The sequence below is a fragment of the Euprymna scolopes genome, chromosome 1 (genome assembly GCF_053919585.1).
Source record: "Euprymna scolopes isolate OS-2025 chromosome 1, ASM5391958v1, whole genome shotgun sequence".
Classification (NCBI taxonomy): domain Eukaryota; kingdom Metazoa; phylum Mollusca; class Cephalopoda; order Sepiida; family Sepiolidae; genus Euprymna; species Euprymna scolopes.
Genome location: NC_136482.1, coordinates 245,134 through 262,842, shown reverse-complemented (window position 1 = coordinate 262,842; position 17,709 = coordinate 245,134). Strand labels below are relative to the sequence as shown.

At 34.5% G+C, this 17,709-nt stretch overlaps 1 protein-coding gene across 8 annotated transcripts in view; it reads left to right on the top strand.

Annotated features, from left to right (window-relative positions):
- The window catches only part of LOC145276480 (tRNA wybutosine-synthesizing protein 4-like), a 121,620-nt gene that overhangs the window by 29,712 nt on the left and 74,199 nt on the right, over positions 1 to 17,709 (top strand). For all 8 annotated transcript variants that reach the window (XM_080130674.1, XM_080130814.1, XM_080127952.1 and 5 more), the window contains exons 5-6: positions 2,190 to 2,298; positions 14,759 to 14,906. In XM_080130674.1, coding sequence (XP_079986800.1) covers positions 2,190 to 2,298; positions 14,759 to 14,906 — 257 coding nt within the window. The remainder of the gene's footprint in view (positions 1 to 2,189; positions 2,299 to 14,758; positions 14,907 to 17,709) is intronic.

Sequence of the window (17,709 nt, the reverse complement as noted above, 5' to 3'; positions counted from 1 at the left end):
AGAAATATTTTGTCAAAAAAAATCAACATTATTGCTAATTAAATCAAAAGTAGAATATAAAGTGTTGTTTTTTAATCTTTAATTTATTTATTTTGTGTCGAGTTAGGTTTTGTCCAATAGGTTTTTGTTTGCTCCCTCTCTCTCAGCATAGACAAATGACTAAGGAATGGACAAAAGCTATGAAAAAGCTTAGCTTTGAATTGAATTTGAAATGAATTTGTGAATTTTTATTCTTCTGTGTGAAAAGCTTTTAGCATCAAATTTTCTTTGATTCTGTTCTATCATTTACTTATGCTTAGATTAAGGGATTCCTGCTGCGCTTGAGGCCATCTAAAGCCCAATCAATCTCACTTCCCACATATCAAAAGTTGAGTTGGAAATATAAAGCTATAAAAAAACATACTACTAAAACTATTTTTGGTAATTAACATCTTTCATACCGTTGGGCTTTGACAATTTAGTTTTCACATTTCCCATTAACTGACACTACGCACAAAAGACTATGAAAATTTGCCATAAAAATGTAAATGTATTTAAAAAAAAAAAAATATTTTAAAGATATACAAAATTTGAAAATAATTACTAACATTTTTTATTTATTTTTGTTTCATATTTATTTTAATGTAATGCGAAAGTTCAAATTGTTTTCTTTGTAAAAAGTCAAATATATTCTTTTACTAGGAAGAAGAGTAACTTATCTTGCCTTTGGTAACATTTATTGGATGGTTTCTACCAGTATATTGCTTTATTTTTGATTTTTGAGCCATTATCAAGACTTAAGTCGTGTGTCAGACAGTTTTTCTTGTTCTCACATAACACCGAATAAACATGGTGACATTTCTTAGATGCATTTCTATCAGTATTTTGTTTAATTTACGATTTCTGAACGATTATCGAGGCTCGATTATGGCTCAAATGAGACTACCATTTTGTTTTTCTTTTTACCCAATAGGCTTTACACTGCCATCATTTTTAAGTTAAAAAACACTTTGAAATAAGTTAAAATGCAAAAAAAAAAGAAGAAATTATCCAGGTAGTTCGAAGAGTAGCTTAGCTTGCCTTTGGTAACATTTATTTGTTGTGTATTTATTTGTTTCACCCTATTTTTCTTTCTTAGTTATTCTGAAAAGTCATCCGCCAAGCGGAAAGAAAAAAAAAAAAAAAAAAATAATTTTAAGAATTTAGAGTGTCTGTTTTACATGTAAATTTAACGTAAAATGAGCCTCCATATCCAAGTAATTTTAGCATTTTAGGGCAGTTAACCCAAAATTGCTATAGTAGGTAAGTTCTGTGTGTTTTTTGTGTATGGGAGGTTACCTTTTTCTAAGTGATAATATGCGGGTTTTATGAACTTACTAGTTAAACTTAGGGTTGGTTGTGAAAGAATTTAATGAACCACCGTAATAATTTATAATGGCTGGGAAAAATCAGACCAATTATACTTCCCGCCAATCATCTCATTTCCTAACTTCTCCAAGTCCTTCACACTCATTACAGATGCCAGCAACGTTGCATGTGGGTCAATCCTAATGCAAGAGGCCAACAATGGGAAGAACATCGTCGCATAAATGGCCCCAATGACAAAAAAAAAGAATCACTCTGGAACCACTTCAGATCAAAGTATAAACACTTAAGTCCTAAAACTGGAATATAGCCATAATACCCCCCTCCCTACACCACCTACCACTACCATGCTGAGATACCTTGACCAGGCTGGATTGTACTTCCCTTTTTCCCCTTCCCCTCTCACTCCCTATTCTTTTCTTTGTTGCACCTTTACACTCTAACCCACCTACTTGTCTTCACAAACTAAATACCTCCCCCTTTTTCCAGGGTTTAAGTCACATCCGGATATCTTTTTTATATACAAAATGAATGAACCTTGATTTTTGGCTTCAGTGTCGCCCCTTTTTTTAGTTTAATGAGGTAAGTCTTTCCAAATTGAGATTTCACTGAAACATGTATGCAACCAATAATGTTTGTACTGTATACCTGCTTTGTCCTCCATTGACCACTTTTTAATAAACACAGGGCTTTCAGTGGATCTACATCTAGGAAATGAAACTATACAACCATTTTATATATATATATATAAATTGTGTATGTGTGTGTATTTTTGTTTATTCTAAACATTTTATTTGTCCAAAATATACAGAAAACAGTTGGCTTAACTTTTCATTTGATTTCAGGTTGATTTTCCAAAAGTCGTAAAAAGAAAAGCCGACATTATTGAGCAAATTCCAGAATTGAAATCATTGATTGGAAATAATACTTGTTTGATCCAAATTGACTGTGCAGGTATTTGTTCTTCCATTAAATTCTTTCTTCATTAAATTCTATTTAAATATTGTATTTTCAAACAAAGAAAGAAACCTTGTTTAGAGAAGCTTTGTTTAGTTTTCTGGAGAGAGAGAAGGTTTTTTGCTGTGGTTCCCACTAGATGAATTCAATATTGTATGTACAATGATGAAAACATTCCAATTTTCACAGAATTCCAGGCTTTTAGATTTTAGCATACAACTAGACTACCCGTGACCCGTTGGGTCAGTATGTTATATTAGCTATGGAATTCATGTATGAGCATGACACTTGTGATGTAAAGAAAATAGTTTCTTTTTTTTTTTTTTTTTGACAGAACAGAAACATTTCTATGAAAGTATATTAAAATGAAAAAATAATATAGATAGATTTCTATGAGTCATTCTGTTTTTTATAATTGATTATTTTTGAAAAAAAAAATTTACAGTTACTGAATTATAAGTGGTTGACCATACTTATAGGTAAATGTGCACTGAACAGATACCATAATACTTATTATAGTTAAATTCAAATTTTGATATATCTGCTTTTTTTTTTTTTTTTTTTTACATCGTTCATTTCTGTATTACGTTTAAGTTATTTTAAACCCCACTCTTCCCATGTTAATAATAATTTCGAAATAATAACGTTAATATTTCAGTGCGCAGGTTATGCGCAACTGGATGTCGTAAACTGGAAAGTGGGTTACATACATCGTTACAAGGTCATTTGAATTTTATAATTATATAGATTAAAGCAAAGAGAAAAGAAACTGAAGAAAGCAGATGTAGGTTATCTGGCAGTTTAACTCACGATACTCTTCTGTCATGGAGACCGAAATGTTGAACAACACAGTGATTGAGTGAAAATCGTCACCATGGGTAAAACGTCCAATTTATTTCTTTTTATGTAATATTTACACTTATTTATTTATCTAGTGAAAATGAATATAATAGACAATTTTTTTTACTTGTTTCTTTTTAATATCTTGTTTATCTACTTTATTTACGTACTAGCAGAAATACCTCTTATTGACTGGGTTAAAAAAGAGTCTTAAAAAAAATGAACTCTGATTTATAAAAGTACTAGCATGAACACTCAGTGTTGCCCGGATTCACATGAAGTTCTGTTTGGATACACCTGCTATACTAAGGATATTGAGCAGTTTTTCATTATTATATGTCAACTCCATTGTAGGCAATGTTGATAGCTCCACAACAATTTCAAAAATAAAAGATGTAATCTCCCCCAAAAAAGAAATATGAGACAACATCCCCACTAGATATTTCGGCAGAAGGGATACAAAGAGAAGATATTCTCTGGATATTGATCACTTTTTGTTGTCTGGGCGCTGGAAAAAAACTCCCCTCTCCAAAAACAAATAAATAAATCAAAACCACTTTTCTTTCAATCAAAATAGTAGGGAATGCCCGTGCAACCAAAAAAAAAAAAAAACTGCGGTATCCTGACTCGAATGTGAAATGCAAAAGAGGGGAAAATAACAAAAACTTATGGACAAGCACTTTTGCCCACATGGCCACGAGTGTTTATGATGTCATGATGTTGCAAAATAAACATTTTAAACATAGTTTTAGTTTAATATGAATGCGTGACTTGCGAAAAAAGCAATGTGACCCCCCCCCACCCCACTTGCTGCAAAAAGTGGTTCAGTTGACCACCACAGAATGAATCTTTTTTTCTAATTTTTCACATATTATGGATCCGGGGTATTGTCCTTTCAGATGGTACTGGTTTTGACCTGGTCGGATGCAGATGACAAAAGTTTTTAGCAGACATACAAACACACACACACATACTAACACATATACACGGCCCTTTTATATAATAGACTAGCATTGTTCGGGTGTGGAGAAGTTTTATTGTAAGGGTATTGAGCAACCCAGCCCTAAAAAAAAAGTTTCAATCAAGTGAGCGCAAAGAAACAAAAAAAAAATTAACCAAGTCCCTAAAAATAAAATGAAAATAGCAGTGAGTACCCAAGCAAGCACAAAAAAAAAAAATTTAGCTGCAGTAGCCAGGATTGAATTTGTAATTTGTAATGCGAAGAGGAAAAGGAAGTGAAAAAAAGTCAATGGTTTAGTCGCCGCACCCACTGCAACTTATGACGTCACGGCTGTTGAAAATAAGCTTAGTCGTTGCAAGGTGTATGATGACTTTGTAAAAATGTTGACACTAAAAATGACTCCCCTCCCCCTTACAAAAAACAGCTCCGTTGACCAGAACAGAATTAATGGTTTTGGCTAATTTTGGGATATTTTTTGTCTGAGAGTGCAATGTTTCTAACAATACTGATTTTGTTAGTGTTTGATGCATGTGTCAAAAGTTTTTGGCAGACATACAAATACACACACACACACACACACACACACACACACGCATTTTGCTGTATGGACTAGCGGGGGTCCTCAACGTTGCTCGGGTGTGTAGAGGTGGTGTAAATTTACATACTAAATGTTCATTCCTCCGTAGCCAACATTTTTGTTTTATGCACATATGCCAGATTCGCTTCATTCCTTCAAGTTGTTTACTATTAAATTTAATACATAAAACATCAGGCTGGAATGCTAGATATTTTGATTTCAATAAGAGCTGATGACACTCATTTTTGATACTCTTGCAGAATTTGACCAGGATTCTCAGGAATTCACGTCTAGCATGGATCGGGCGTGATCGGCAATCATCGTTTTTTTTTTACACGGTGGTCACCACTTATCAAGGCCCGGAAGCCACTCAGGGATAAGGGTTATTGCAAGTTAGTGTGGAGATTTGATGAAGTGTTTACTTAAGGGGGCGGTTCATTAGGAATTTGTTAATGTTGGACTTGAAGACATCCAAGTTGTAGTCAGGTGGGAAGCAGGCAGACGGAACAGAGTTCCACAGGCGTGCAGTTCTAAGAAAGAAGCTTTGTTCATGGAATCCGCGTTTTGATTTAGGCACAGATAAAGAGTGGGGAAAATTTTTCACAGTGGATTCAGCTAGACTGGTGTTTTTCGTGAAAGATTGGCGAGGGGGAACCAGAGATTGGAGTTCAGACAAGCACCTGCCATGGAAATAAGGATAAAACAAAGATAGGCTCGCAACGTCTCTTCTGTGAGAGAGAGGTTGCAGGGTAGAGAAAAGGGCATCCCCCACTAAGCCACGAAGTCTATTTTGTACTCTGTCAAGGCAGGATAGACTGTTTTTAGCAGCTCCTGCCCAGATATGGCAGCAGTATTCCATCCTTGGATGTACTTGGCTTTTATATAGATAGAGAATTGCATCAGTAGTGAGATATCTTCTGGAGCGGTAGAAGGATCCCACCATCTTTTTAGCGACCTTGGCAACAGACTTGATGTACGTGTTCCATTTCAGATCAGGAGTAAAGGACAAACCCAGAAGCTTGTCAAAACACGGGGCTTCTAGACGAGAGCCATCCATTTCAATTGATGCCAGATGGGGATCAGAGCGTTGATGATGTAAAAATAGAAGTTTGGTTTTAGATGCATTAAAGGTAACCAGCCACGACCCCCCCCCCCTGAACCACGCGCTCGAGATCAGAGGAGAGAGAATCAGAGAGAACTTTGTCATTTACAGCCTTTGATGTATTGCCATAGATGGTCGTGTCATCAGCATAGATGTCAACGAATGATTTAAGTATGTGTTTAGGGAGGTCATTGATGTAGATCAGGAAGAGAGTTGGGCGTTGTTCAAATGTTGAAATGCTAAATCGACACTTTTTTTAATGTTTTTATTATTTAAAAAAAAAAATTCTAGTGATCCCAAAAAAAACTTTACTGAAAAAAGTCTTAAAAAAAGATTTTACTTATACCTAACAATTTACTGTTAAAAAAGTAAAACATTCATCTTTTCTTGAAGAAAAAATGGCGGATGTTGGCGAAATTCTTCCCCCCTCCCTCTAAATTCCACAGTTTTCACTTTTTTTTTTTACTTTTGTCTTGTTAATATCATCGCTTACAGACTTAAGTTTCAGATGATAAAAAAAATTGAAAAAAACAAATTTTTATCATTTTTCACTTATAACATTATACGAAAGCATGCGACCAGAAGTTAGGTGTTAGAATGGAGGGATTTAAAAAAGAAAGATTTCTTTACCCCCTTTCTCTCTCATCTATGCATCTATCCCCCCCCCTTCTCTGATCTATCTATCACATCATCTTGCTTGAAAGAATCCCCTCTCACTTAAAAGAATCCTGTCTCGCTTGGAAATTACATTACCAAAGAAAATTACCGAAAAAAAGAAAATTTGAAATGGCCACTACTCCAAGAATGGAGCATCTAACTTCCAGTCACATGAGAGTTGCCATTTTTTTCATCATGCCACAAATTTCGTGTTCAAGTTAGTACAATGTTATAATTGAAAACTGAACCCCCACATGAAAAGTTTTATAAAAAAAAGTTTTTTCAATTTTTTTTTATAATCTGAAACTTAAGTCTGTAATCGATGATATCAACAGGAAAATTGTGGAAATTAGACGAGGAGAGACGAGGGGAATCTCGCCAATGTCCGCCACAAAAAAAAAAGATGAAAAAATTCTTTTGTTGATAAATAATTTGAAAAAAAAAAGATCTTGAAACTAAATTTAAAAAAAAAATTATATTCAGTCACTTTCCAGCATTTGTTTTTGTTTTTTCCGATTTTGTTTATTTTTTAAATTAGTCTGCGTCTGTTACAGCACTCGGCTTAATCTGATGATTGTGCCCGATCCATGCTTGATAGGAATTCCCGAGAATCTAGTTCAAATGCTGCAAGAGTATGCATTTTTTCCATGTTTTTGTATTAATAAAAAAAAATGAAATCTATAAATATAAAAGCAAAAATGTGTGTATGTATGTATGTTCGCTTTTTGTGTATGTCTGTAAAAGGCTTTTTTCGCTGGACTTCTTGGTCGGCTCATTCCTTCTTAAAACTTTTTATATCACGTCTACATGATAATATTTAAGAGTTACGAACGGGGGTCGCGTGTGTATTTAATTTACCCGACTTTCACGTGCTATTTTTTCCAGAATTTTAGATCGTCACGGGTATCTTTCGCTTTTCAGTATAAAAAAGCGAAACTGGAATTGAATCGGTAGTTCCTGGTGGTCTCCGGAAAGTGATGTAAACATTTGGCCAATGTCGGCTTTTTTAGCGTCATATCAAACAATTGCTTTCGTCTGGATACTCCCCTAATAAACAGGGAGCTGGTTTTCCCCAAAGTTGGTTAAAAACAAACAAACCGAGTTATTGACCTCATTAAAAACTGTCCCGCAGAAAATGTTAACTGCTGACTAGCTATTGTTTATGCTCGCAGAAAATGTTAACTCCATGATTTCCACTTGACCTCATTAAGTCATTAGGTGCGGGCACCTGCCAATTCTCTTCTTACTTAAATAAATTCAAACGTCTTTCAGTAACCCTTTCTTTCTGGGCGATTGGTTAACATGCCATGTTTTTTTCACATTTTATTTTCCAACTTCACCTTGGGCTTTGAGTTCGATCCTAACTATCTACTAAAACTTTTTACCCCCCCCCCACGTGTTTCTCACCTGGGCAATGCCGCGTACCCCCGCTAGTCTATATATATAAAAACGAAAATGTATGTATGTATGGTTGTGTGTTTGTATGTCTCACAAAAACTTTCGACACAGGCCACGGATAGTTATTATGACAGATTTATCAAAAAAATTAGTTTTGTTTTAAAATCAAAATCATTGACTTCAACTCTGTTGTTGGATATTAAAAATAATAAACGCGGTTTTTAATATATAATTTCATGTTTATTCGCAAGATAAAAGTGTAAAAATAAGGGGTTTTTTTCTGTAGAAAGTTATTTTCATGACGGAATGAAATTTGGCCTGTGGCATACTTTTTGGCGAGCTGGCGTCCCAAAAAAGAATCACCGATTTGTGGAATCAGCAGCAGTTTTAATATCGCTGATATTGCTCTACTGTAAACAAACTTTTTTTTTTTTTTTTTTTTTTTATTCTAGAACGAATTAAAAATTAAAAAAAATGAAAATATGAATATAAAAAAAAAGTACTTACATTCTTAATTGGAACTCATATTATTAGAACATAATTAGCTTAACTAGAGCTTGGTTATCAGAACATATAATTTTAAAGCAATCTGGCGTTACTTTTGGTCAAATTTTAAAAATACAGTTGAAAATCAAATCTGTAACGTGTGCACTTTTGTCTATTACATTAGTTTTTAAAGGTGAATTAAAGTGTTTTGTTTAAAACAAAATAAAAATAAAAAAAATGTGAAATATGATTTTGCTTCACATGTGCGAGCAGTACGCCCCCCACACTCCCAATATATTTTTTCATCTTTTTAAAAATTTTTTTTTATTTTCAGCAGATTATAATCGAATGGACACTAATCTACCCAATTATATATATAAAAAAAATACAAAATCAATATTTAAATATTTGTAGGAGATGCTCAGTTTCTAGTTAAGTTCCTATTTACTTGCCTCCCTACGAGGACAGTTAGACACAAGGTCAATTTTTAATGCGAGGAAAATCCAGCTTCCCAAAAAGGGTCAGTCTCTATAGAAAAACATAAAAATTGTCTCCGTCATGAAGGATTTCTCCTTCACTGACAGCGGACAGAAAAGGTGAAGTGTAGCATCAGAATACTACATTGATCTTGGCTCGAAGTTCAGGTAGAGGAATAAAAATTAAAACAAAACGTCTTAAACTGGAAAGTTTAACAAAATAATGTGTCACTCAGACAAGAAATGTAATTGAAAATAAAAACTAAATTTATCCAAAATTTGTGAATGATTTGTTAGCTTTAGCAAAAAATGTTTTTTGATATTTAAATAAGTGGGCAAAAATAATAAGTTTTCCAAACGTCACGTTTTCTCTTAATGACGTCACTTGTTTTAAATGAAATTCATTTTTGTCTATTTGTTGTAATTCTTGTTAAGTTTCACACTCCTTGAGAATTACGACAAACCAAAATAAATTTCATATTTAAAAGTAATTTGATGTTCAAAATCTAAGGCATAATATTTTCAAAGGCCAATAATTATGACCCACTAACTGTAAATATGGGCGTCAAACGCCTTGAAAAAAACACCCTTAATCCTATTTCTAACTCTAGGTATGAGTGGCAAGTCTCCTCCTCTTAAAATTTTCTTTAGCCCTAACAATAACACTAAGTGTAAGTGGCAAGCTTCTCACCAAACAAAGTTCCTTGGTAAGCTACATATAAGTGTCTAAAAAAAAAACCCTTTCTTAAAGAAAAGTGCACCATTTATCGCCCATAAAAAATATAAATTAGTCAACTGTCCTAAAACGCTACAATGGTCTCGTAATGGTGAATTATTTTACATTAAATTTATGTGAAACTAACCCCCACTCTAAAGTCTAAAATTGTTTTAGTTTTGTTTCTATCTATACCTTGTCGGAGGCCTTTGATATGTCAAGAGCAATTGCCCTAGAAAGGAAGCCTTTGTCAAGAGATTCACTAATCCTGTGAGATATAACCATCAGCACATCTGTGGTAGATCTTGCAGAGCGGAAACCATATTGTGTGTCACTAAGAATGTTGTTTCTGCTGAGGTGGTTGACTATTTCTCTATTTAATATGGATTCCAGCAACTTAATCATAACACACAGGAGACTTATTGGTCTGTACTGAGCGGGAGATGACTTATCACCTGAATTCTTAAATACAGGGCAAACTGATGAGGTATTCCAGGGAGTCGGAAAGCACTTCTCCTTAAGGCAGCACTTAAACAGTTTCGTAAGTATGGGAGCAAGTTCTGGTTGAAGCTTTTTTAACACTATAATTGGGATGCCATCAGGGCCAGTTGCTTTACTGGAATCAAGGTTCTTGATTAGCTTGGCATGAGGTCTTGACAAAGGCTTCCTTTCTAGGGCAATTGCTCTTGACATATCAAAGGCCTTCGACAAGGTATGGCATAAGGGTCTACTTCACAAGATTTCCAGCTACGATATAACTGGAAATGTTTTCTCAATCATTAAATCATTTCTCTCCGATAGGCTCATAAGAGTAGTGCTCGATGGACAAAAATCGGAGGCCTGCAGTATTAATGTTGGAGTCCCTCAGGGGTCAATCCTGGGCCCAACTCTCTTCCTGATCTACATCAATGACCTCCCTAAATACATACTTAAATCATTCGTTGACATCTATGCTAATGACACGACCATCTACGGCAACACATCAAAGGCTGTAAATGACAAAGTTCTCTCTGATTCTCTCTCCTCTAATCTCAAGCGCGTGGTTCAGTGGGGGAAGACATGGCTGGTTACTTTTAATGCATCTAAAACCAAACTCCTATCCTTACATCATAAACGCTCTGATCCCCATCTGGCATCAGTTAGGATGGATGGCTCTCGTCTGGGAGAGGCCCCGTGTTTTGACAAGCTTCTGGGTTTGACCTTCACTCCTGATCTAAAATGGAACATGTACATTAAGTCTGTTGCCAAGGTCGCTGGAAAGATGGTGGGATCCTTCTACCGCTCCAGAAGATATCTCACTACTGATGCAATTCTCTATCTATGTAAAAGCCAAGTACGTCCAAGGATGGAATACTGCTGCCATATCTGGGCAGGAACTGCTAAAAACAGCCTATCCTGCCTTGACAGAGTACAAAATAGACTTCGTGGCTTAGTGGGGGATGCCCTTTTCTCTACCCTGCAACCTCTCTCCCACAGAAGAGACGTTGCGAGCCTATCCTTGTTTTATAGTTATTTCCATGGCAGGTGCTCGTCTGAACTCCAATCTCTGGTCCCCCCTCGCCAATCTTTCACGAAAAACACCCGTCTAGCTGAATCCACTGTGAAAAATTTTCCCCACTCTTTATCTGTGCCTAAATCAAAACGTGGATTCCATGAACAAAGCTTCTTTCTTAGAACTGCACGCCTGTGGAACTCTGTTCCGTCTGCCTGCTTCCCACCTGACTACAACTTGGATGTGTTCAAGTCCAACATTAACAAATTCTTAATGAACTGCCCCCTTAAGTAAACACTTCATCAAATCTCCACACTAACGTAATGTACTTGCAATAACCCTTATCCCTAAGTGGCTTCCGGGCCTTGATGAGTGGTGACCACTATGTAAAAAAAAAAAAAAAGTCTTCAGGATGTTCACACATAATTTTCCTTAGCTTTATCATTAACCCAAAGTTAGAGTGGCAACCTCCCCACCCTCTCATAATTGCACATCCTCTTAAAGCCACACATAATTGTCTTTAGAAAAAAAAAAAAGGTGCACAGGATTTATCTCCGATAGAAAAAAAATGGTTAACTGCCCTAAAACGCTAGAATGGCTCAAAATGGGGAATCATTTTACATTAAATTTTAAAATAATACTTGTTTATCTGTCATTAAAATTTTTTAAGGTATTCACACATAATTGCCTACAAAGGTAAAATCACATATTTTGGAGAGGTGGTCAGATGGGGTGGGGTGGGGGTTATGGAGGTATTAATCTACAATAATACCAAAGAAATATTGCAATATATTCATTTTTAAACAGTCCTAGATTTCGATTTCAGTTATTTGTACATATAATGCATTACAATTCAGCTTTGAGTTCTTTAACTTTTTTTCTTTTAATGTATGCATGGCATTTTTAAGGAATTGCAGCATATTTATGTGCATTTACTGCAGATTATTTAGAAACTAATAATTTTTCGAGATTTTCAGTAGCATATTCTAATTCCAAGCATAAAATACACTTATATGGTAAATTTCATTGATTAATGGATTATAACTGAAGGAAACTGCATTAGGCTATCTTCCAGTTTTATATGTAAAGAAATAAGTGCATTAGGCTATCTTCCAGTTTTATATGTAAAGAAATAATGAAAAACTTTGTAGAGTTGAATTAGATGTATTGAAGAGAGGACCAAACCAAATCAGAGGTATAGCAGTGTTTAGTTTAGACATTTTTAGCAGATTTTAGCTCCACCTTCGATAACGTGAATTTATCCATAAAGAGATTCATTCTTGCTGTAGCTGTGCCATTTTTAACGAGTGTTTAGTGTTTAGAGTGAAAAACCAGTGCTTGTGCATCTATGTTACTATGCTGTTTTTAATAGTATTTTCAAGTTAAATTCAATTTTTATGAAATTTTTGTTTATTAAATTTTTAGGTGAAAATACAGAATAGGTACAATACAACCTCCTTCCCATATTAAGAATGGCTTTCTAAATAACAAAGTTATTTTTGCACAATAACATAGATGCACACATAACGAAAAACCTTTAAAGGAGTGTCCTTGTTTGCTTGTATTAATCTTTGTGGGTTATCTGATTTTAAAGCTATAATTTTAGAAGAAAAACACTGCTTAAAAACAATTACTCTTTAAAAATAAAAGAAATTAAAATTTGACACTAATTTTCTGCAAAGTATTTTTTATTAAGTAGAAAAACTTGAAAATTTACGTGGTTATGTTTCGTAAAGAATGTGTAGAATAAAATTGTATGGACTATTTTTTTGTTGTTTTAATATAAAACTGGAGTATTACCATGTTTTAATAAAAATTTCAAATAGAATTTGACATGAAATGTTAGGTTGGTGCAAAAATAATGCTTTTGACAAATTAAAAAAGATAAAACAAATGTTTAAATTCACTGCAGACACTTGAAATATAATAATATATATTTTAAACAAGTCTTTTTCGTTTTCCCTTTCGAAATAATTAAGCCTAAATCGTAATGTTTTCAAATTGAATAATAAACAAACGTTAGTTTTCAATATCAATAACGAGCGTGTCTTGTGACGGTGAAATCTAAAATGTTTCCACCCCAAAAACGTTCCTGAAATGAAAAGGCGAACTTTGGTTGTTATTATTTAAAAAACATAATTTTGCCTTTACACTTAATATTTATTTTATTAATGCATTATCCTCACTCATTTTATTTAAAAATGTAGTTTAAAAATTATTCTAAATAATGATTCTATTTTCTTAACAGTACGGATTGTTTTGATGACGGGACATTCTTAACAATTCACCGAAAAACTTTTAATCACTTCAATATTTCAACTTTTAAAGTCATTTCCTCAAGCAAAGATAACGATTTTGAGAAAAATATTTCGTGTAGGTATTTTCTATGTTAAACCCCAACTATTATCACCATTGCCTCGCCGGGGTTCCAAAATCGACATGCCCTATTGACATAGTCCATCCATTACACGCTACGCAAGATATTTTAGCACATTTCGAAATAATTAAGCCTAAATCTTAATGTTTTCAAATTAAATAATAAACAAACGTTAATTTTCAATATCAATAATATTTCCACCTCCCAAAAGTTCCTGAAATGAAAAAGCGAACTTTGGTTGTTATTATTTAAAAAACATAATTTTGCCTTTACACTTAATATTTATTTTATTAATGCATTATCCTCACTCATTTTATTTAAAAATGTAGTTTAAAAATTATTCTAAATAATGATTCTATTTTCTTAACAGTACGGATTGTTTTGATGACGGGACATTCTTAACAATTCACCGAAAAACTTTTAATCACTTCAATATTTCAACTTTTAAAGTCATTTCCTCAAGCAAAGATAACGATTTTGAGAAAAATATTTCGTGTAGGTATTTTCTATGTTAAACCCCAACTATCATCACCATTGCCTCACCGGGGTTCCAAAATCGACCTGCCCTATTGTCACATCTGGGCTGGTGTATCTGGTACTAGTCTCTTGCTCCTGGACAAGGTTTAAAAGAGTTGCCAACCTGATAGGTCCTAAACTGCATCTCTCTGTCTGTTCTACAAGTATTTTAATGGTGAATACTCCCACGAACAAGCCATTTTACCCCTTTAACGTAAATACCCCCGACAAACCTTACAAGCAGCAAAATCCCACCCTTACACAGTAGTAATCCCTAGGTGTAAGAAAGCCTTCTACTCTAATAGTTTCTTTCCTAGAACTTATAGACTTTGGAACTCCCTTCTGTGTTCCTGCTTTTCCAACTGTACTGAAATGCAGAAGTTCAAGTGGAATGCGAATGGACATCTCACTGCTCAACTCCCTACATAGTATCCCTGCAACTTTATGTCCCTGATAGTAGCCCCCTACATCAAAGTGGCACTGTACCTTGTTTGGGGTGAAAATAGAATAATAAAAAAAAAATTTTCGCATGCGTGTTCGTGATTCTGTTATGTTGTTTTTTAGAAAGTTTTCCTGAGACATTTACTGCATTCAAATAATTTTAAGACAATTATAACTCAAAATAGACGTTTATTTTCATACAAAATAGAATTTTTCATAGCTAATCTTTTATATAAATAAAACAGACGTATGCGTGTGTAAATATTTAAGAGGTATAATCTTAAAATACTGGTTACATAACACTGAAATTAACAGGAGATAGTAATTATAAACCAAGGATGGTTTATAACACGTAAAATCTTTGTTTGGGTTGATGAATAATGAATAAATTTTTTGTAATATTTCTTTTTCATATTCAGAACTTTTCCAAGATGACTACAGATTACTTGGAGTGGATATGACTCAAGTTAAAGTTTTGGATGATGCATTTCGTCAAAGTGGAACTAACGTTTCTTGCCCGACTTTGATCCTTTCTGAATGTGTACTTACCTACCTAACTCCCCAACAGTAAGTAGACGTTTCTTTTTCTATCAATGTAATAAATACATATATAATAAAGCAAAGTCATTTTATCCCTATTACATTGATTGTTATAGCTTTCAAATCAAAACCTTCATATGCTAATCTATTCTGCTATTCACTTTGACCAATTCTTGATGCATGTTTCTCCCTACACTATTGCATGCAATATATATATATATAGAATTACAGTTGAATAATCCATTTATTATGAAATATTAAAAAAAAAAAGTTATGAAATAGTGTTTGTGTGTGAGGGGGTTTAATTTTAAAATTTAGAAACAGATGTTAACTTGTGGGAAACCAAGTCAGTTTAACCTATAGGCCGCAAAGAAACATTTAAACAGAAATGCAAAATGTTTACAACATCAAAATAATTGAATATAAAAACCATTAAAAAAGAACAAAGTGATGGTGCTAACAGGAGGGAAGGAGAGAGAGCAAGAGAAAGGCATCCAGTAAATCATCCTCTCTTTCCCATTTCTTTTCTAGCAAGTAGTGTTAGTTATTTATCATTTAAAAAAAATCACTTTAAATTATTACTATTAATATGGACTATTGTATATACATAGCCAAAATAGTACAATAGAATTACAAATGAATAGGATGAATATTATGAATGGCATATTAGGCATTCAAATGGTAGATATTCATCAGGCAATGTTGAAGGTGCTGGTCAATGATTATTATGATTATTTCACTCAAAATGTTTTGTCAGTGAAAATGTTTTAGAATAATTAAAATATTTAGTTATGTATTTACATTTAATAGTTACCAGGAATGTGAACTTAAATTAAAAAATCCCAAATCGACCTGCCCTATTGTCACATCTGGGCTGGTGTATCTGGTACTAGTCTCTTGCTCCTGGACAAGGTTTAAAAGAGTTGCCAACCTGATAGGTCCTAAACTGCATCTCTCTGTCTGTTCTACAAGTATTTTAATGGTGAATACTCCCACGAACAAGCCATTTTACCCCTTTAACGTAAATACCCCCGACAAACCTTACAAGCAGCAAAATCCCACCCCTACACAGTAGTAATCCCTAGGTGTAAGAAAGCCTTCTACTCTAATAGTTTCTTTCCTAGAACTTATAGACTTTGGAACTCCCTTCTGTGTTCCTGCTTTTCCAACTGTACTGAAATGCAGAAGTTCAAGTGTAATGTGCTTCAATGTCCACTGTCAATGTTCAAAATGTTTTGTCAGTGAAAATGTTTTAGAATAATTAAAATATTTAGTTATGTATTTACATTTAATAGTTACCAGGAATGTGAACTTAAAAATACACGTGTAATTTTAATGTAATACATCTGCCCAAATACATGCATTTGGTGACTTAATGTCCACCATAAGAATTGACTTGTTTTCTCAGGTTACACAGATGCAGCTGGACACTCTACTTATAGCTTCTCTATAGCCCATTTCCTCACACAGGCAGTCATGTTGCCAACCTGCCTCTCAAATAGTGACCACCAACGGGCTTCACTTCTAGATCTATTCCTTACCACAGTACCTGAGGATTTTGTAACTAATCCCCACAGTCTACTCGGGAACACAGAACACCTAATGGAATCGGTAGACATTGCACTCAAATTCCAACCCTAAGGTGAGGAGCCATTGTTCAAAATGACAAGGTACTACAAAAGAGCTGACTGGGAAGCCATCAGAGAACATATCAAAGATGCCCCATAGACCAATATCTTCTCTCTCCCTGCTGGACAGTGTGCCAATGATACAACTGAATAGTGCAAAGTGGACATTGAAGCACATGTCCCTGCATGAAAGTATTATAGCAAGCTTCATGGTTCATTACAAATTGTGCAGCTGCCATTGCACAACGATAGCATGCACTCCACCGGCTTGTACGTCATAAGCCAAATACAAATAATCAAAAATTTATAGATGCTAGAAATTAGAAAATAACTACAGCCAAAAGAAGACATACTGAAATAACCAAAGAACACATAGAATCGCAGAAAATAGGAATTCGTGATTTCTGGAAAATTTATAATAGCATACTGAATAAAGAACAATCAGTAATTCCCTCACTATCCAACAACCAAACGGTTGCATGCATGGCAACTGAAAAGGTGGAACTGCTTGCTTGACTATTCGCCTCCCACTCCACCCTAGAGCCAACTGTTGTATAGGGGTACATATTTAAAGATGATGGGAGTTCATATTGGGGCACATATATAATGATGGTAATGACAATTCTGATGGGAAGACATTTATATATATATATATATATATATATATATTTTTTTTTTTTTTTTTTTTACACAGTGATCACCACTTATCAAGGCCCGGAAGCCACTCAGGGATAAGGGTTATTGCAAGTACATTACGTTAGTGTGGAGATTTGATGAAGTGTTTAATTGGGGGGGGGGGGCGGTTCATTAGGAATTTGTTAACATTGGACTTGAAAACATCCAAGTTGTAGTCCGGAGGGAAGCAGGCAGACGGAACAGAGTTCCACAGGCGTGCAGTTCTAAGAAAGAAGCTTGTTCATGGAATCCGCGTTTTGCTTTAGGCACAGATATAGAGTGGGGGAAATTTTTCACAGTGGATTCAGCTAAACGGGTGTTTTTCGTGAAAGATTGGCGAGGGGGGACCAGAGATTGGAGTTCAGACGAGCACCTGCCATGAAAATAACGATAAAACAAGGATAGGCTCGCAACGTCTCTTCTGTGTGAGAGAGGTTGCAGGGTAGAGAAAAGGGCATCCCCCACTAAACCACGAAGTCTATTTTGTACTCTGTCAAGGCATGATAGGTTGTTTTTGGCAGCTCCTG